General features: G+C 43.2%; 1 protein-coding gene across 1 annotated transcript in view; it reads right to left on the reverse strand.

The window, feature by feature from the left end:
• Window positions 1-6,987: 6,987 nt before the first annotated feature.
• The window catches only part of LOC112073765 (E3 ubiquitin-protein ligase TRIM71-like), a 41,972-nt gene continuing 27,166 nt past the window's right edge, over window positions 6,988-21,793 (reverse strand). The window contains exons 2-9 of the mRNA XM_024140996.2: window positions 19,746-19,913; window positions 13,435-13,569; window positions 12,321-12,425; window positions 12,046-12,183; window positions 11,010-11,345; window positions 10,687-10,848; window positions 9,882-10,076; window positions 6,988-9,776 (exon numbers count right to left, since the gene is read on the reverse strand). Coding sequence (XP_023996764.1) covers window positions 9,258-9,776; window positions 9,882-10,076; window positions 10,687-10,848; window positions 11,010-11,345; window positions 12,046-12,183; window positions 12,321-12,425; window positions 13,435-13,569; window positions 19,746-19,913 — 1,758 coding nt within the window. The 3' untranslated portion in view covers window positions 6,988-9,257. The remainder of the gene's footprint in view (window positions 9,777-9,881; window positions 10,077-10,686; window positions 10,849-11,009; window positions 11,346-12,045; window positions 12,184-12,320; window positions 12,426-13,434; window positions 13,570-19,745; window positions 19,914-21,793) is intronic.

Consider the following 21,793-nt stretch of genomic DNA (forward strand, 5'->3'; position numbering starts at 1 on the left):
GTAAGTGTACATTCTGGGTTAGAAGTACACCCCCCCCACCCCCCGTACCAAAATGTACATTCAACTAGTTTTAAGGATGACTGCGTCCTCCCCGCTGCAGCATCAAAGAGTTCTAAGTAATCCAATGTTCCTTTCATTCTCATTTTCCAATAACTACTCTAAACCAATGACATGTACGAGCCACAAGAGGTTCATGGTATCTTGATTAGGGAGGACAGGCTCGTGGTAATGGCTGGAGCAGAATGGTATCAAATTCATTGTTGCCATTCCATTCACTCTGTTCAAGCCTCCAATGGTATTTCTGAATGGAGATACAGGAAAAGGAATTGTTTATTATACGAGAGAGAGAGAGAGAGAGAGAGAGAGAATGAGAGAGAGAGAATGAGAGAGAGAGAATGAGAGAGAGAATGAGAGAGAGACTGAGAGAGAGATTGAGAGGGAGAATGAGAGAGAGAATGAGAGAGAGAGAGAGAGAGATGAGTCTAGAAGCATAGCCTGCATACATCATAACCATATGACTATAGCTGTTAATAACCTTGCACACATGCCACTCTGTCACCTCCAGCACAAAAGGGAGAGAGGGTACCAGAGTTCAAACACACTGAAAACAAAGAGATGTTTTTATGACGTGCACTCGCCTCAGTTCTGTGCCTCAGGGAAGGGACATGAACGTCACAGAAAATGTTTAGATAATTGTCATTGTTAAGATTTCTGTCCAAGGTGCCGTTGGCTGGTTTCACAAGCCTTCTCTCTATYCAACACCCGTGAGTAGACCTACTCAGAGCAGGGTTGTCCTTGTCCGAGTAGCGCAGCGGTCTAAGGCACTCCATCTCAGCGCTAGAGACGTCACTACAGACCCCGGTTCGACTCCAGGCTGTATCACAACCAGCCATGATTGGGAGTCCCACAATTGGCCCAGCGTCGCTAGGGTTTGGCCGGGGGTAGGCCGTCATTGTAAATCAGAATTTGTTCTTAACTGACTTGCCTAGTTGAATAAAGGTTAAATTTAAAAAATAAACCCAAGTAGCACTTTATTCAGCATCTACTAATTTGTTCAAGTATGCTGAAGTGTGTACTTAGAATGTAGTCTGTGATAAAGCTCCATTATATAATGGTTAATATACACTATATATATATGTACACATTAGTGGACCTGTCTCTTATACACATCTAGATGTGTATAAGAGACAGGTGATAAAGCTCCATTATATAATGGTTAATATACACTATATATATATATATATATATATATATTGTGTGTGTACTGTGTGTATATATATATATATATATATATATTGTGTGTGTACTGTGTGTATATATATATATATATATATATATATATACACACACGTACACACACAGTATGTTGACACCCCTTCAAATTAGTGGATTCGGCTGTTTCAGCCGCACCCGTTGCTGACAGGTGTATAAAAATCGAGCACACAGCCATGCAATCTCCATAGACAAACATTGGCAGGTCTTACTGAAGAGCTCTGTGACTTTAAACGTGGCACCGTCTTAAGATGCAACCTTTCCAACAACCTACAGGACAGAACAGTTCGTCAACTTTCTGCCCTGCTAGAGCTGTCCCGGTCAACTGTAAGTGCTGTTATTGTGAAGTGGAAACATCTAGTGGTAGGCAACACAAGTTAACAGAACGGGACCGCCTAGTGCTGAAGCAAAAAGCACTCCCAAATTGCAACTGGCTCTGGAAGCAACGTCAGCACACTAGCTGTTCGTCGGAAGCTTCATGAAATGAGTTCCCATGGTCCAGCAGCAGCACACAAGTCTACGTTCACCATGCACAATGCCAACCTTGGCTGGAGTGGTGTAAAGCTCGCCGCCATTGGACTCTGGAGCAGTGGAAATGTGTTCTCTGGAGTGATGAATCCCGCTTCACCATCTGACAGTCCGACGGACAAATCTGGGTTTGGCGGATGCCAGAAGAATGCTACTTGCCCGAATGCATAGTACCAACTGTAAAGTTTGGTGGAGGAGGGATAATTGTCTGGGGCTGTTTTTCATGGTTTGGGCCCTCTAGATCCAATCTAAAAGCTACAGCATACGATGACATTCTAGACGATTCTGTGCTTCCAACTTTGTGGCAACCGTTTGGTTAAGGCCCTTTTCCTGTTTCACAAGCGAGGTCCATACAGAAATGGTTTGTTGAGATTGGTGTGGAAGAACTTGACTGGCTTACACAGAGCCCTGACCTCAACTCCATCGAACACCTTTGGGATGAATTAGAACGCCCGACAAGAACCAGTACTGTATATTCTTTCAATAGATTAACAATGTAAGAGTCAAACATTTTCAATGAATCATTTTATAGCTTTGCAATTGATGAGAAAAATTAACTCCAGACCGAAATCAAAGAAATACGTTTATTTAAGTGTAAACAAAAAAACTGCATAGGAAATGTGTAAAGTCCACAGAAGGCAGCAGACGAGGGAAGGCAACAGACGAGGGAAGGCAACAGACGAGGGAAGGCAACAGAAGACAGCAGGTAACAGAAGACAGCAGGTAACAGAAGACAGCAGGTAACAGAGTCTCCTCTTCTTTATTTAAACTGAAGACCTGACAACTGCACTTCCACACCGACCACTGTGTGTGAGGAGAGGGGGAGGGGGAAACACGTGCATACACACATACACACTCCTTACAGATAACTTCAGTGTGTATGTGATAGTACACCAACACAAAACACACACCAGCAGCGTCCATCTAAACTCAGCTGGTCCCTGCTGTCCTCATGCCTCGTCGACAGAGGAGAACACATTCAGTGGATTTGACAACAACACAATGCAGCACACAAACACACACTCACACCTACTGCACACAGGACAGAACAGAGCCTTAGAGATAGGTCTACAGAGTGACTGTTGATAAACAGACTCAGAATTCTTTTTTTAAAGAGGCCATTTTGTCACCAAAGGCTCCATGACAGTAAGATTCTAAATTGCATTCTCACTGGAATGGAACATTGGGTAACAACATGGCGTCCATTGTAATTCTCCAGACATAGATTGATTGGTAGTACAGTATCCGTTCTGTTTTGTGATCCTGCTAGCAATGAGTAGGGTGTGAGTGAGAATCACTCCCAGCAAACCATTTTCTTAAAAAATAAAAAAATACATTCCAAAAGGGTCGCCGAGAGTCGTGTGGTCTGGAGTATGTCCTTTGGTGTTTATCAAACAAACAACTGGAACATTTAACAAAAATAAAACCTGAAAATTAAACATAAAACAGTACATTTGAGGGAAATAATTCAAAAAGCAAAATGTTTACATTTTCGAGATTGAGAACTAATGTATAATATGCAAAAACGGACACACAGAAAAGATTGGTCGCGTTCCAGACCGTCTTTACCACACACACACACGCAGAAATCTCAGCATTTTCACAACCCAACTGCAAAGAAAGAGGGTCCTGGAACATGACCAATGAGACTCATACTGAGGTCATAACAGAAAGGTTCACTACATTTTCACTATGGGGGACATATTTCACTGACACCCGCATCACTAGGGGGTAAACATTTCACTGTGACACCCGCAGGGACATAGAACTACCTGAGTTTCTATTTTTTTTCTTCCTTTTAAAAATGTTACGTATTTTAACTTTTCTTTAAAAGATACAATCATTAACATGTTGCACACCTTCCACCTGGAGCAGTTTCGCTTACACCAACTTTTCTCTTCTGTTCTCTTAAAGCCGTGAGATGCCAGAAACAAAATGGTGGACAGAAACATAGGGGCCAATAAAACCCTGCCCATCAGGAGTACAGGAGACCAATCAAGTGCTCAGCACCACACTTCCTGGATATTTGTGTGAGGGGGAAAAATACAATTTTTTTTTAAAAATCAAGCGATTCTAATGATGCTTGCCCGGCTAATCCTGTGAAGAAACCTAGCTTATTTTGATAGAGAGAATGAGGTTGTCATTACTAGGCCAAAACCAAAATGTCTACAGTGTAAACAGTCTTCATTGTGTGTGTGTGGAGGGATCATTAAACTGAGCGGCTCTAAAAGTTGTTGTACTAAACTGCACTCTGCTACAGATTCCAGACATGGCCGGCCAAGCACCGATTGGCCTCTGTAGAGCCTCTTGGGAACAGGAAATACAATCGCAAAGGTCAAAAGGTTAAATCCATCCATGATAAAACCATCCCCAGATTCAGCTACCAACCCGTCGAGTTTACAACACCTATATCTGTGAGACGTTGTTTCACTTTAAAAAAATGTAAGCATGCAAAAAATAACAAATCTAAAATAAAAAAAGGAACAAAAACAAACAAATAAAGTTTCAAATAATAGTTTTTCCTCTTTAAGAGTGAAAACCTAAGGATGTTAAAGATAGAATTTTGTCATTTTTTATTAAAATGTAAAAGATTGCAGACTTTTTCATATAGTAATACTGAAACACATCGACAGATCATATCGGTGACACGCCTGTGGGTTCTAAGCAGCAGAGTCTGGGGCCTCTAATGTCTCCGGTCTATTAACGTGCAATAAACAGGCTTATTAACGTGCAACAAACAGGCTTATTAACTCGTAATAAACATCTTATTCAGGCAATGTGTTCCTACACACACCACATTTTTTTTTGCATTGTCAAAGAGTGAGTTTTCAAATAAGTTAGTACCAACCAACATTGTGCTAACTCTTAGGGTACACACTTCTAAGATGTTCTTACTGAGGAGAACCTGTGCAGATATTAGAGGTAATTCTTGTAGGTCTAAAGGGGGTATGATGAAGGCCTCAAATTAGCCAACAGTGACATCGCCATCATTCTCACTATTGGCCAATCAGGTTACAGCTCTACTGAGGTGACGCAAAAAAAGGGGGGGGGGGGGTTCAGCCCACATAAGTGCATCCAATCAAAGCACAGGGATCTGTCCTCGGCTGCTTTGATTCGCTAAACACTAATACCTATGATATAATGGTCCAATGACATTCACCGTCTATGACAGTGTCTATGACGCCAACTCCGTTTTGACACCAAACTCCCACAAATATCTTTTTGGCACAATGCTCTGATTTTCACTATTTTGTTTCTCCATATGATTAAAAAAGGCATAATGCACCACAATGCTAAACAGACGACTCATGGACACAATGTGTAGAGATGGCCATTTGTAACTTGTCATTTTACATGAAAAGGAGCCACCAGGATTAAGATCTTTGGTCCAACAGGTGACAGGTAAATGTTACATGRTTTAAAGTGGGAGTTGAGGTAAAAGTAATACGAGGTATGTTTAAAAAACAAAACAAATAAAAGACTAACTTAAAAGGTCTGGAAACTGAAGTATACAGTACAAGAGAGTTKATGTTTAGAAGTTACTAGTCAAAATATTTGAAGAGGTAGGCCAATATATATACACACACACACACACAGTTGAAGTCAAAAGTTTACATACACTTAGGTTGGAGTCATTAAAACTCATTTTTCAACCACTCCACAAATTTCTTGTTATCGAACTATAGTTTTGGCAAGTCGGTTAGGACATCTACTTCGTGCATGACACAAGTCCTTTTTCCAACAATTGTTTCCAACAATTGTCAATTATTTCACTTATAATTCACTGTGTCACAATTCCAGTGGGTCAGAAGTTTACATACACTAAGTTGACTGTGCCTTTAAACAGCTTGGAAAATTCCAGAAAATTATGTCATGGCTTTAAGAAAGCTTCTGATAGGCTAATTGACATCATTTTGAGTCCAATTGGAGTATACTTGTGGATGTATTTTCAAGGCCTACCTTGAAACTCAGTGCCTCATTGCTTGACATCATGGAAAATCAAAGAAAATCAGCCAACACCTCAGAAAAAAATTGTAGACCTCTAAAGTATGAACACCATGGGACCACGCAGCCGTCATACCGCTCAGGAAGGAGAAGCGTTCTGTCTCCTAGAGATGAACGTACTTTGGTGTGAAAGTGCAAATCAATCCCAGACAACAGCAAAGGACCTTGTGAAGATGCAGAAAGAAACAGGTACAAAAGATCTATCTATCTGCACAGTAAAAAACAAGTCCTATATCCGACATAACCTGAAGGCCGCCTCAGCAAGAAGAAGCCACTTAGCTCCAAAACCACAAAGATCGTACTTTTTTGAAGAAATGCCCTCTGGTCTGATGAAACAAAAATAGAACTGTTTGCCATAATGACCATCATTATGTTGGATGAAAACGGGAGGCTTGCAAGCCGAAAGAATACCATCCCAACCGTGAAGCATGCGTGGCAGCATCATGTGTGGGGGTGCTTTGCTGCAGAGGGACTGGTGCACTTCACAAAATAGATGGCAACATGAGGAAGTCAGGAAGTTAACGCTTGGTCCAAATGGTATTCCAAATGACAATACCCAAGCATACTTCCAAAGTTTGGCAAAAATGGCTTAAGGACAACAAAGTCAAGGTATGAGCGGCATCACAAAGCCTTGACCTCAATCCTACAGAAAAATGTGTGGGCAGAACTGAGAAAAGCATTGTGAGCAAGGAGGCCTTCAAACCTGACTCAGTTACACCAGCTCTGTCAGGAGAATGGGCCAAATTCAACCCAACTTATTGTGGAAGCTTGTGGAAGGCTACCTGAAACGTTGACCCAAGTAAACAATGTATAAGGCAATGCACCAAATACTAATTGAGCGTATGTAAACTTCTGACCCACTGGAATGTGATGAAAGAAATAAAAGCTGAAGTAAATCATTCTCTCTAAATTATTCTGACATTTCACATTCTTAAAATAAAGTGCTAATCCTAACTGACCTAAAGACAGGAATTTTTACTAGAATAAATGTCAGGAATTGTGAAAAACTGAGTTTAAATGTTTTTGGCCCAGTGTATGTAAACTTCACTTCAACTGACACACACAACACACACACACACACACACACACACACACACACACACACAACACACACACACACACACACACACACACACACACACACACACACACACACACACACACACACACACACACCACACACCACAACACACACACACAGTAACATGAGGCATTTAAAGTTAGGTAAAAGGTGTGTTGAGGTAGATTTGTAAAATTACATTTGTATGTTGATGAGGTCTGAGAATTGAGGTACTGTAGCCAGTTACTGGTTAAGGTAGGCTGTATTACAATTGAGTTACACATGAGTAACTGTGAGGAATATGAAAGTATATAAAATGTTGAGGTATCTGACAGTTAAGGTAAACGATGGGATGTGAAAGTTTTACGTAAATTAGGATTTAAAGTGCAGGTCTGCACTTTCCTCTGAGGTAAGAAGCTCAGTCAGAAACCAACTAATAAAAACGCCCATACCGCTAGGCTAGACTACGCTAAAGTGGCTAACTTCACAAGAGAAAGGGAGATTTACAACCCCTCCAAAAAGGTCCACCACAGGTGATAAATCAGGAATCTGTTTGCACTCAATGGTTAAATGGGTTGAGATGCTAATGCTAAATAAGGGATGCTAGACATGAAGCGGTGTCACGGTTAGCATGGGTGGTGGAGCTAGATTGAACCTCTCAGGGTTGTGAGATGGAAAGTGGCCTGGAAAGATACTCTTTGGTTGCTGTGAGATGTGGTTTGTTTTCAGACCTTTCTACAACGTTCTCCTCGGGAAGTAGGCTTGAAAGGTACTTCCATTTTAAAAGCTAAAAGTAGGCCTGATATTCTTCTTCTCCCCATTGACAGTGCTTTGAACAGATCTTTTTGGTGACAGCTGGTGAGCGTTTTAGACCTCCAACATAAATGATTAAACAACAAAATGTCTTCAATGGGACTTGTAGTTCTTTCGACGCCAAACATACAGTTGGCCGAAATTCTACCTTTGGTTGACTCCACTAGCTGGTCTCTAGACCTCCATCTTTCAGAGGTCTGGTCAGCATGTACATGTTCCGGAACACTCTCTCTCTCCGGCATTTCAGAATGGCCGTCAATAACTAGGGTGGGGCAGTGACGTCAGAAGGGGATTGGATTAAATCCTAGCCCCCAAGAGCCAATCAGTGCCCCACAATTCAACCACTCAGGATCACTGATTTCTGATTGGCTCTCACTCCTGTGGACAGCCAATCAAGACGCCTGCTTTCTGGAGGCATTGTTATTCTTCCGCATCATTCACAATGAGATGTCAGACAGAATTCATAATCAATCTCCTAATCAACAACCAATACATCCTGATAACTCCTGATAAACTTGTAAAATACTTTGGTGGGCCCTTCGTTTGAGAGTACACAAATGCTGTTTTTGCTTTTTCATATTGATTTTCATTATTTTTCTCCTCATAATCAGACCAGCTTGCTGATGCCTGAAAGGAATCAACAATGTTCAATTGATAATTGGATACTTTGGGACAGAAAAGAGAATCTCCCCACAACAACAACGACTAGCTCATGATTTCAACCAATCATCAAACTGCATCTGTCCCAGGACAGACTCCCGGCGCCACTGCGATCAATAAACCAGTCAAGCTAAAAGGAGATTCTTCTGGTCCATCTGGTACTGTGACCTGAGTTAACTAACACAGAGTCAGTCTAACGGGTTTGGCATTACATAAAACCCTCCGTTCTTACCTCTATTCTGTCAGTCTGCAGTGACACTACACATGGAGAGATGAGGGGACATGCTAAACCAAAATCTACAGAACAAGCTACCCTAAACATCACTGAACACACTAGACTCCACTACAGGTCAGGTCAAAACGTCTTTTCATTTTTATGTCTCTCTTTAAATAAAAAAAAGTATTGAGGTAGACTTTTTTTATTTTCTTCTTTGTAAAACTTGACAGACTAGAGTAGACCTCTGCTCGGAGAGGGTGAGTACATTCATTAAGAACTAGATGAGGTAGGTGGCGGAGCAGAGGATTCAATATTTCAAGAAAAAGTGAGAAAAATCCCTGAGAAGGCGACGTGAGGAGAGTTGAGAGAGAGCAATTCAGATAGAAGACAGGGAAATCGTGATCTCTTCCTTGTTACTTTCACTACTGATTATCAACTAGTCTTAGTGGTCCCCTTTGTCATACAGTATACCACAGGAATATGATTCCACAAACTAAAACCTAAAAGTAAAAAATAATTTAAAAACGAACAAATTMATTTCCCCTTCATTTGTAATAACGCATTTCTACCTGCTCTGATTATCTCTCTTTAAACTGTCCTCTCTTTGTGTGTTTGTTGAATCCYTTTCCTCGCTCTTCAATTTCCTCTCCCTAACAGAGAAACGGAGAGAAAACAGAGCGAGAGAAAGAAAGAGAAAAGTGATTAGAACTTGAGGATGCGGTTGTTTCCGAAGTCGACGACCACGATGACTCCGTCAGGTGTCACAGCAACACCGGAGGGGCGGTCCATCTGTCCGAAGCCACTGCCATGGGTGCCAAATTTGCATAAGAAGTTCCCGTTGGGCTCGAACACCTGCACCCGGTGGTTCCTCGAGTCGGCAACGATGATCCGGTTCTCCTGGTCCACCGCTATGCCCTGGGGACGCAGGAACTTCCCGTTACCGGTACCCTCAGAGCCCAGGAACCGGGCAGACTGGCAATCTGGCCGAATCACCAGCAGACGGTGGTTGTTGAAGTCGGTGACGACCAGGTGGTCCTCATGGTTAAAGGCGACGCCACGCGGCGAGTCAAAGTGTTTCCACAGGGCGCCCTCAAAGCCGTACTTGTTGATGAACGAGCCATCAGGGCCAAAGAGCTGGATGCGGTGGTTCCTGGTGTCAGAGACCAAGATCTTCCCCGCAGAGTTCACTGCCACATCCCAGGGGTAGTTGAACTGACCGTTCTACAATAGAGTACAGTAGAATATAGTTATTAGTTCATCTCTGATGAGTGTGTGTGTCTATACTACTGTACGTGAGAGAGAGCGCGCGATTGAAATAGTTTGTACCTTAGTGCCTTTCTCGCCGAACTTGAGCATAAACTGTCCGTCAAAGGTGAACACCTGCACACGGTGGTTGTCTTTGTCCGTTACGATGATCTGCTGTTGGCTGTCGCACGCCACACCCGCTGGACGATCAAACTGACCGGGGCGAGAGCCCAGGGAGCCAAACTTGTGGTGGAAGGCACCGCACGGCTTGAAGATCTGGACAGTAGGAGGTAGTCACAGAAGAAAGGAAATAATTAATAGTCACAGAAGAAAGGAAATAATTAAAAGAGTCACTGTTCTAAAGATGGCTAGCTAGGGCACTGTACATGCTGTGCTTCACTGTTTTAAAGATGGCTAGCTAGGGCACTGTACATGCTGTGCTTCACTGTTTTAAAGATGGCTAGCTAGGGCACTGTACACGCTGTTCTTCACTGTTCTAAAGATGGCTAGCTAGGGCAGTGTACACGCTGTACTTCACTGTTCTAACGATGGCTAGCTAGGGCACTGTACACGCTGTGCTTCACTGTTCTAAAGATGGCTAGCTAGGGCAGTGTACACGCTGTGCTTCACTGTTCTAAAGATGGCTAGCTAGGGCAGTGTACACACTGTGCTTCACTGTTCTAAAGATGGCTAGCTAGGGCAGTGTACACGCTGTGCTTCAGCTCTCAAGAAGAGGGCTACTGAGAGACAGATAGCTGGCAAGTTAAAAGCAAACAAACTGACACTGATTTAGCAAGAGTTAGCTTTCTAGCATCATAAAACCCTTTCTCCTTAGTATTACGGCTGAGTCGACACCAACCCACAACATGAAATTAATGAAACCCACCTGTACGCGGTTGTTACTGCGGTCGGCCACCACCACGTATCCCTCTTTATCCACACTGATTCCCCAGGGACGACACAGCTGACCATCACCCTCCCCCTCACTGCCAAACGCAGACACCGGTGAACCCAGAGCCCCATAGCGTCGCCCAGACTTCACCAGTACCTGGAACATAGGCAGGGAGAATGCTACTTAGCATTTCATCCTATCTACAGCAATTTTCAAGGTGTATTACTTTGTTGTTGCTTAAGAGATGTGCATAGAATATGTTGGAGTGTAAATATATTACTTGGTTGTTACATTTATTATAATACTATACATTTTACCTTGAAGGGGCTGCCCATGATGTGCTGGTTACAGACCAGAACTGACACCAAATCTTCTCCCTCAGTCTTGGGCAAGTAGCTGACGGTGTACGACCCGTTCTGGTTGTCACACACCTCCGCAGCCGATAGGTTACCATCCGCCGCTGCCATCACCACCGCGGACACTGCGTCACCGCCCGAGAGGCAGGGCTCCCTGTCGTGGTCGTAGCCAATTACGGTGAAGGAGGCGGTCTTGCCACGGAGTGCGGTCTTTAGGCCCTCGCCGTGAGCTTTGGTGACGGGAGCAAATGCTCCGCTACTGATCAACCCCATGGACTGAATGGCTTTGTACAGGGCCTGGTGAAGACAATATCATCAATAATACTATTAATATGCCACGAACTAGGGACAAGTGGAAATAGCAACATTAATATAATGTATATGAAATTGGCTGACATGTAGATAATTCCAGTCATCCAAAGAGCCACAAGAGTCTCTAACCCCTCTCGCTTGGTCTGGCGGGGCGAACAGGAACCTGTTATTTACCTGGTCTGGCGGGGCGAACAGGAACCTGTTATTTACCTGGTCTGGAGGGGCAAACAGGAACCTGTTATTTACCTGGTCTGGAGGGGCAAACAGGAACCTGTTATTTACCTGGTCTACCTGGTCTGGAGGGGCAAACAGGAACCTGTTATTTACCTGGTCTGAGGGGCAAACAGGAACCTGTTATTTACCTGGTCTGGAGGGGCAAACAGGAACCTTGTTATTACCTGGTCTGGAGGGCGAACAGGAACCTGTTATTTACCTGGTCTGGAGGGGCAACAGGAACCTGTTATTTACCTGGTCTGGAGGGCAAACAGGAAAACCTGTTATTTACCTGGTCTGGAGGGGCAAACAGGAACCTGTTATTTACCTGGTCTGGCGGGGCAAACAGGAACCTGTTATTTACCTGGTCTGGCGGGGCGAACAGGAACCTGTTATTTAGCTGGTCTGGCGGGGCGAACAGGAACCTCTTATTTACCTGGTCTGGCGGGGCGAACAGGAACCTGTTATTTACCTGGTCTGGAGGGGTGAACATTAAACGATCGTCCTCCTGTGGCTGCAGCAGGCCTCTGAGAGACTTGAGCTCCTGAATCTGGGTCAGCGTGCGTTCTCTGGCCAGCAGCACGTCCAGGTGACAACCCTCATCCAGCACCTGATGAGTTATGAGGTGAGGAGACATGGATGCCATAGTTAGCAATAATCATGAATGACTTTCAACATAGTATTTAGAAACCTGGTCGTCTTGCCCTCCCCCCCTCCTCCCCTCCGGACATGCACCTTTTAACATACCTGAGTGACGGCTGCGATGGTGCTGTCCAGCTTGGTCAGGTTCTGATGCAGCTTCTCTACCTGCAGGTACAGGGACTTGGCTTTCAGCTGGTGGATCTTCTCAACCTGGGAGAGGGAGGGAGAAGGGGGAGAGAGAGAGAGAGAGAGAGATTAATTCATGTGGGTGTACAAGTATGGGCAAATCCAGCAGTGTGAAAACAGTAGTTTGTTAAATCTCAGATTGTTGTAGATCAGTGTACAGGTTACAGTGGGATATTGGACATATAGTGACAGCATTGACTAACAGTCAAAACAGGCCATTCAACAGGGGGATGAAGGGTGTGAGGTGAATCAAAAGCTAGAGGTTAACAATACTTAAAATTTCAACCTGTCTGGATCCATGTTAAAGGGAAGAACTAAACCTCCAGCCTGTCTGGTTCCATGTTAAAGGGAAGAACTAAACCTCCAGCCTGTCTGGATCCATGTTAAAAGGAAGGACTAAACCCCCAGCCTGTCTGGATCCATGTTAAAGGAAAGGACTAAACCCCCAGCCTGTCTGGTTCCATGTTAAAGGGAAGGACTAAACCCCCAGCCTGTCTGGATCCATGTTAAATGGAAGRACTAAACCTCCAGCCTGTCTGGTTCCATGTTAAAGGGAAGGACTAAACCTCCAGCCTGTCTGGATCCATGTTAAAGGGAAGGACTAAACCTCCAGCCTGTCTGGTTCCATGTTAAAAGGGAAGGACTAAACCTCCAGTCATGAGTCATAAACACACACACAAAGCAACAGAAAAGGCATAAGTCATGTGGGCGGACAGGGAGAATCAGGACATGCAACGTGAAGTTGTATACAAACATGTAGAACACGTCTACTGTAAAAACACCTTGTCTTCAAAACATGTTAGTCAAACAGTGACAACAGCTGTTGGATGAGCCCTCTAACCACGTAAATATGTGAGTGAGCGAGTGAGTGAGTGAGTGAGTGACAGAGAGAGACAGAGAGAGACAGAGAGAGACAGAGAGAGACAGAGAGAGACAGAGAGAGAAAGAGACTGACAGGCAGAGACTGACAGGCAGAGACTGACAGAGAGAGACAGAGACAGAGACACACAAACACAGTTGGAGAAAAGCTTACCTTCCAGAGTAGCTGACTCTCTCTGTCCTCCAAGGCTTTCAGGAGTCTGAGGACCATGTTCTTCACCTCTGTCTGAACCACCTTGGCCTTGATGTCTACCTGCTCTGCTATGGCCTGGACCTTCTCCATACTCAACTAGAACAGGGGATATTACAGGGTTAGAAATAACACACACACACACACCACCTTGATCTCTAGGATACAGGACCAACTGGGGGTATAGGGTCAAAACATATAATACAACATCACTGGACCTTCCCCATTCTCAGATTAACAAGAACTAACCAGGTTAAAAATACCCACATAACACTTCTACCCAGCTATGACAAAATCTTTAACTATTTTTCCAGACAAAAACTAATAACGAGACGCCTGAAAAAAAAAAAAAAACACTATTACAAATGACTTTAGTTGATGAAAATGTAACGAGACGAAAAGTCCACGTGACAMTAATCAACATTCAAATGGACATGAATCTCCTTTTCCATCTGTTTTGTCCATGCCGTCGCAGAATATCTAATGCAGTCAATCCACTCATTGGCCAATAACGTCTTTCAGTTGCACGGGCTCCTTCCAAACACACAGCTAGGCGGTCATTTCAATCCCCGGTGTCTCTTTTGAACTGATGCACAGCCAGGATACAGGACACAATTGTACAAAACAATAAAAGGTATTTGATCAACTTTGCTTTCATATAGGCAATTTGTTTGCGCTGATCACATCAGAAGCTCCATTTTGAGGGGAAAGCTCAGACTCTCCCCCTTTCAAGGAAATCACTTATTTACCACGTTCCAATGGTTACGATGACAAAATAAGATAGATTGTTTAACCTGTAGCCAAGCTGTACAGTGCTGTGAAAAAGTATTTGCCACCCTTTCTAATTTTCTCTACTTTTACATATTTTGTTATACTAAATGTAAATCAGATCTTCAAGCAAAACCTAATATTAGATAAAGGGATCCTGAGTGRACAAATAACACAGCAATGACATACTTATTTCTTAAACAAAGTTATGCAACAGCCAATGTCCCTGTGTGAAAAAGTAATTGCCCCCTTACACTCAGTAACTGGTTGAGCCTCCTTTAGCTGCTCTAACCAAACACTTCCTGTAGTTGTTGATGAGTCTCTCACGTCGCTGTGGAGGAATTTTGGCCCACTCTTCCATACAGAACTGCTTGTTTCAAGTCCTGCCACAACATCTTAAATTAGGATTAGCTCTGGACTTAGACTAGGCCATTCCAAAACCTGTTGCTTTTTAACAATGTTCATGTCGACTTGTGTGTTTTGGATCATGGTCTTGCTGCAGGACCCAGCTGTGCTTCAGTTCACAGACGGATGGTCTGAAATTCTCCTGTAGAATTCTCTGATACAGAGCAGAATTCATGCTTCCTGTTTGGTTTTCGCCAGACATAAATGGGACCGTTGTCGTCCAAAAAACGTTATACTTTTGACTTTTCTGTCCATCCAAGAGTCTTGACGGTCATTCAAATGCTTTTTGGAAACTTGAGTAAATGTTTTGGATGAGATGGGTCCCATAATGTCTGGTGAAAACCAAACACTGCATTCTACGTTAAGAACCTCACACTAACGGTCCAGCATGGTGGTGGTAGCGTGATGGTTTGGGGTCCAGCATGGTGGTGGTAGCGTGANTGGTGGTGGTAGCGTGATGGTTTGGGGTCCAGCATGGTGGTGGTAGCGTGATGGTTTGGGGTCCAGCATGGTGGTGGTAGCGTGATGGTTTGGGGGATGCTTTGCTGCCTCAGGACCTGGACCACTTGCCTTAATAGAAGGAACCATGAATTCTGCTCTGTATCAGAGAATTGTACAGGAGAATGCCAGGCCATCTGTCAGGAAGCAGAAGCACAGCTGGGTCATGCAGCAAGACAATGATCCAAAACACACAATCAAGTCTACATGAAAATGGTGAAAAAGCAACATATTTTAAGTTTTGGAATGGCCTAGTCAAAGTCCAGACCTAATCAGAATTAAAATCTTGTGGCAGGACTTGAAACGAGCAGTTTATGCTTAAAAAAAACCCACAAAATGTCATTGAGTTAAAGCAGTTCTGTATGGAAGAGTGGGCCAAAATTCCTCCACAGCGATGTGAGAGACTGATCAACAACTACAGGAAGTGTTTGGTTGCAGTCATTTCAGCTAAAGGAGGCTCAACCAGTTACTGAGTTTAAAGGGGGCAATTACTTTTCACACAGGGGCATTGGGTGTTGCATAACTTTGTTAAATAAATAAATACAATACAAATAACAAAAAAAGATATACTTAAACTCAGGTTCCTTTTATCTAATAGCAGGTTTTTGTTAATGATCTGATAACATTCGGTAGCAAACATACAGAAAATCAGAAAGTGGGTAAATACTTTTTCACGGCACTGTATAACTTCTTTACCTTCAAATTCAACTCTGGAACTCGAAGTTCCACTGCTTTAAAATCCCCTATAATCAAGGACTGACTTAGACCTGGGACACCAGGTGGGTGCAATTCATTATTAGGTAGAACAGACACCAGCAGGCTCCGGACCTCGTAGGGGTAAGAGTTATGGTTAATTATGACTGGCATTGGTTACAATCTACCACAATAGCAATGTCGCCAGCTAAGGTATACAGGTAGCCTAGTGGTTAGAGTGTAGGGACGGCAGGTAGCCGAGTGGTTAGAGTGTAGGGACGGCAGAGCGTTGGGTCAGTAACCGAAAGGTTGCTGGATYGAATCCTCGAGCTGACAAGGTAAAAGTCTGTCGTTCTGCCCCTGAACAAGGCAGTTACCCCGGTAGGCCGTCAAATAAGAATTTGTTCTTAACTGACTAGCCTAGTTAACTTATCTGGGATATGTGGGACTCTAACGTCCCACTTGGCCAAAAGCCAGTAAAAATGCAGAGCGCCAAATTCAAATAAATTACTATAAAAATCAAACTTTCATTAAATCACACATGAAAGATGCCAAATTAAAGCTACACTTGTTGTGAATCCAGCCAACATGTCAGAATTCAAATAGGCTTTACGACGAAAGCACACCAAACGATTATGTTAGGTCAGAGCCAAGTCACAGAAAAACACAGCCATTTTTCCAGCCAAAGAGAGGAGTAACAAAAAGCAGAAATAGAGATAAAATTAATCACTAACCTTTGATGATCTTCATCAGATGACACGCATAGGACTTCATGTTACACAATACATGTATGTTTTGTTCGGTAAAGTTCATATTTATATCCAAAAATCTGAGTTTAGGCGGGATGCTACTGTCTCACTTGGCCAAAAGCCAGAGAAAATGCAGAGCGCCAAATTCAAATAAATTACTATAAAAAATCGAACTTTCATTAAATCACACATGAACGATACCAAATTAAAGCTACACTTGTTGTGAATCCAGCCAACATGTCAGAATTCAAATAGGCTTTTTGGCGAAAGCAAACGATGCTATTATGAGGATAGCAACAGAGTAAACAAAGAGAGAGAAGCATATTTCAACCCTGCAGGCGCGACACAAAACGCAGAAATAAAAATATAATTCATGCCTTACCTTTGACGAGCTTCTGTTGTTGGCACTCCAATATGTCCCATAAACATCACAAATGGTCCTTTTGTTCGATTAATTCCGTCGATATATATCCAAAATGTCCATTTATTTGGTGCGTTTGATCCAGAAAAACACCGGTTCCAACTTGTGCAACATTACTTCAAAATATCTCAAAAGTTACCTGTAAACTTTGCCAAAACATTTCAAACTACTTTTGTAACACAACTTTAGGTATTTTTTAACGTAAATAATCGATACAATTGAAGACGGGATGATCTGTGTTCAATACAAGATTAAAACAAACTGTAGCTAGCTTTCTGGTCACGCGCCTCTAACAAACAGTACACTTTAAGTGACCCTCGTTCTGGATAGCCGTACTTCTTCATTACACAAAGGAAAAAACCTCAACCAATTTCTRAGGACTGTTGACATCCAGTGGAAGCGGTAGGAACTGCAAGAAGGTCAATTAGAAATCTGGATTCCCAATGAAAAACCATTGAAAAGAGAGTGACCTCAAAAAATAAAATCTGAAAGGTTTGTCCTCTGGGTTTCGCCTGCTAATTAAGTTCTGTTATACTCACAGACATGATTCAAACAGTTTTAGAAACGTCGGAGTGTTTCCTATCCAAATCTACTAATAATATGCATATCTTATCTTCTGGGGATGAGTAGCTGGCAGTTGAATTTGGGTATGCTTTTCATCCAAATGTTTTCATCCAAAAGTTAAATAAAGGTGAAATAAAATTTTAAAAAACATGAGCAGTGGCCTTTGAAGTCAGAGTGTGAGATAGGAGCTAGTAGAGAGAGGTAGTGTCACTGACCGCCATGCTGTTCTCACTATGAGAGGAGAGTGACATTTTAAGAAAAATGCAAAAGTTTTGTAGAAACGTCAATGTCAAGGGGACCTAATGGAAATAGTTTGGCTTCATTGTCAAAAAGCATTAAATTGATTTTCTAACACATTAAATTCGTGTATTTTTTTGTCATTTATGTCTCTCCCTCTCGTTCCTTTCTATCACTTTACACTCTGTTTCCCTCCGAGTTGGGTGGTTTGAGGGCGGTCTGGACCCCACAGGGCCGAGGGGGGAGGGATCCTTTGTGACATTACCGAGAGAGGGGGGGGGGGGTCAAAGGTCACCAAATCCCCCTGAGGTCATTGACCTCCTGACCCATGGCTGAAGACCCTCCCCCTGGGCAGCAGGGTCCCTTCTCCCGCTGGCCATTTGGGACAGACCGCTAAAGGGTCAGTTATAATCAGGACGTCTGGAGAGAACAGCAGGAAGGGAGGGGAGGGGCTTCATCAATACTGACATAGAGAGCAATGGGGAAGATGGAAAGGGGAGAGAGGAAAAAGATAGCGTGAGAGCAATAGGAGAGAGAGAGAGAAAATTTGACACTAAAACGTAAGCTCAAATGTGTAACTAATGACATTTCATCATTTAACTGTTTAGCCCATATCATTGTGAAACAAAGCTATTGCTGGTCCGTGGCAGGCCAATACAGTAGCAGCTTGGGACACAAAGGAGGTCAAACTGGCCAATCAGAAAGCGCTTACTCAACCAGCAGGTCCACAGTTCAGAGTCGGAGGTCATGGGAGATAATGGGTGTGGAGTGGGCGGAAATATCCTGCCCGAGAAAGAGTGTGTGTGTGTGGTGTGTGTGTGTGTGTGTGTGTGTGTGTGTGTGTGTGTGTGTGTGTGTGTGTGTGTCTGTGTGTGTGTGGTGGTGTGGTGTGTGTGTGTGCCTGTCCAAGTTCTGTATCAGGAGATAGAGGGACGAGGCGGTGGTTGAACAGTGACAACGTGCACAGTTCTGACGTAACGTAACCTTGGCTCGCTGAACTAGATCATGTTTCAGGGTTACGCTGAGTCCTGACCAGTGTCAGACACGCACCTTCCAGGGCGATTACACAACATCTCACACTTCCTGGTAACACTGGTTTCCAGGAAGTACTGTAACAAGCATCTCATTCAGCAACATACCATCTGTTTAAAAACCATTCTCAACAGATCATGGGGAGTGAATGGAACTGTGACTGTCTCAGAATCCATCACCGATAACACACCCTGTATAACAATAAAGGCTGTTTTTAAGAGGAAAGCTTTTCTAAAACCATAGAACTAGAATGAATACAATACTATTATGTGTAAGAGTTCTCAGTCCCAGGTGATTGTCAGTGAGTGAGCACGTGGTTGTGAGGGAGGACATGGGTATCAACACCGTGACTGAATAGATCGTTTAACATTATTAGTAACGTCCATCTTCTACCCTTCTCGTCTCTCCCTTCTTCCATCTCCCATTCTCCTCCCCCATCTCCCTTTTTTCCTTTCACGTGTGTAACTTCTTCTAGTGACCACTGCTACAGACAAAACAGAGTCAGAGAATCTATTTACTCTACAGCATTTACATAAGATAATATGTCCCTCTCTCTGCTGTGTGGTGTGTGTGTGTGTGTGTGTGTGTGTGTGTGTGTGTGTGTGTGTGTGTGTGTGTGTGTGTGTGTGTGTGTGTGTGTGTGTGTGTGTGTGTGAGAAAGAGAAGGGTGGAAGGGTCTAAGATTCTATTCCTAGATGACCTTTCCCCTTCCTCTCCTCCCTTCCCTGTCACTCCCCTTTGACCCCCGTCACCCCAGGCAACCCACCCCCTTCCTGGGCCAGCTGGGTACCTCTAACCACAGGCTTCCGTGCAGCCTAAAAGGAGAGTGTGGATTATATGCAGAATATACCACATTTCTGAACCGGTAATGGGTCAAAAATACCACAGATGCATTGAGACACACTCACCTGTACAGCCTGTCTTCCTTGCTGTGCGTCGGCCAGTAGCTGGATGATGATGTCTCTGGAGTCCTGGACAGCGTCCTGTAGATAGACCAAGCTGTGGCCCATGTGTCTGCCCACACTACACTCCCTACAGATAGGCACAGAGCACGTCTCACAGAAAAACAGAAACACCTAAACGAGAGAGGGAGAGAGAGTTCATTCAATCCTCCTATCAAAACTCGACCCCCCCCCMRAAAAAACATACATTAGAACATATTATTTAAAAGGTTAAGTGCTTTAATATGTTAAACAATGAACCATGATGGTGAGTATATGAGACCAGAAACCATTGGGAAAATGGTTTGTTATTGACTATGAGGTGTGTTGCCGTGTACATTTCTGCAGCGCATGTTTGATTGAATACATCCCCTGGTTCTGTTCAGGCTCAGAGGGGTGGACATTGAGATGAGACCAGGCATTCTGGGGCTTTACGGATCAATACACCAAATCAGAGGACTTAATGCACACACACACACACACACACACACACACACGGTTTAAGAACCTGGTTAATCAACAACTAAATCATAACAAAATGCATTGATCAATCTGTAATACTAAACACGATCACATTTCAATAAATAACAAATATAAATATTTGATGCTGACTCATTAATAGGTCACACGTAACCATTAGCATGACCAAAATCTCCTCTACACTGACGGGTTGTAACAAGACACTAATCAAATATGCACCAAACATAAAATCCCAGAGCGACAGGGATCAATGTTGTCCAATGGGAGTAGAGCTGAGGGGAGGGGGTGGGAACCGCAATCAATCCATTGATAATGGCTACAGTCCCAGGGGGAGGCATGATGTAATGAGGCATGCGCACACTCCTGTCTGCTCCTTTGAGCCCCTCCCCTTTCTTTCTTTTCTCCTCCATCCCGCTCTTCTCCACTTCTAGCCCCGCCTTCTTCAACCTCTCCAAAATTCCAAGGGGAGGGGCAGAACAAAGGGATGGAATGCAGCTGCATTTGGTGGAGGAGGGGAGGTATGGATTGTGAGATGGGTGAGGGTATGACAGCAGGGGAAGTCTAACATCTCCAACCAAGGGTCTCAATCATCATTGTGGAGCGATTTTAGTGCCAAAAGAAAATAGTTTTTGAATTCCATCATTTTGAAATTGTATTAGGATATTTAATTTGAACAAAATATTTTGGGATTTGTAAGGCACAAATTGAATTCATAAACTGAACTTATATTTCATGATTTGAAACAGAATTTAATAAATATTTCATTCAGTTAAAAAAATATTCAACTGAATATTGAATATTCAAATTCTATATTTATATATTCAGTTTTAATATGGTAGATATTGCATTCATTGTCTGCATCATGTTTACCAACTATCATTTTAAGTTTCATATTCAAGTTCTCAGATGCATTCAGATTCAGTTTTCAAATTCAGTTCTCTAAATTCAGACTCAAAACCAGAGTCAACATCCTGGTACTTTACCAGCCAGGAGGGGTAGAGGAGAACAGATAGAGACAACATCCTGGTACTTTACCAGCCAGGAGAGGTAGAGCAGAACAGATAGAATCAAACTCTCTCTGTGGTAAAACAGAAACTTCTGGCAGTTTCTGAAGCCAATGTGGCATGTTGAATGTATTTTCTTCCAATGAATTTGGCTCTAGCGTTTGAACTGTTTTGGCTATTAGCTATTACAACCTCATTCCTGAAAGTTAAGACTCTGGAAAATGGACGTGCCTTCTATGGTGATCAAAGACCGTGCAGGACAGGTTAGAAGGGAGTGTCACAAAAACATAGCTGAATAGCCCTGTCATAGCCCTTCTAAGGCTAGCCTTTCCACTCCCTATTTCATATTGCTCTTGTGAATGACTGGGTTCCAACCAGCTCTCATACATGTCACCAAACTGTGTTAGCCTACTTAGCTAAAGCCTATACAGTTTATTTAATTATAGGGATAAGTTCTGGAAGTTAATGTAAAAGGGCTGCTTGTACCAGTTCCCCGATTCAGCTCATAACGAGACTCGAACTCTGCCTCGC

This window comes from Salvelinus sp. IW2-2015, unplaced genomic scaffold (assembly GCF_002910315.2).
Source record: "Salvelinus sp. IW2-2015 unplaced genomic scaffold, ASM291031v2 Un_scaffold2356, whole genome shotgun sequence".
In the NCBI taxonomy this organism is placed as follows: Eukaryota; Metazoa; Chordata; class Actinopteri; order Salmoniformes; family Salmonidae; genus Salvelinus; species Salvelinus sp. IW2-2015.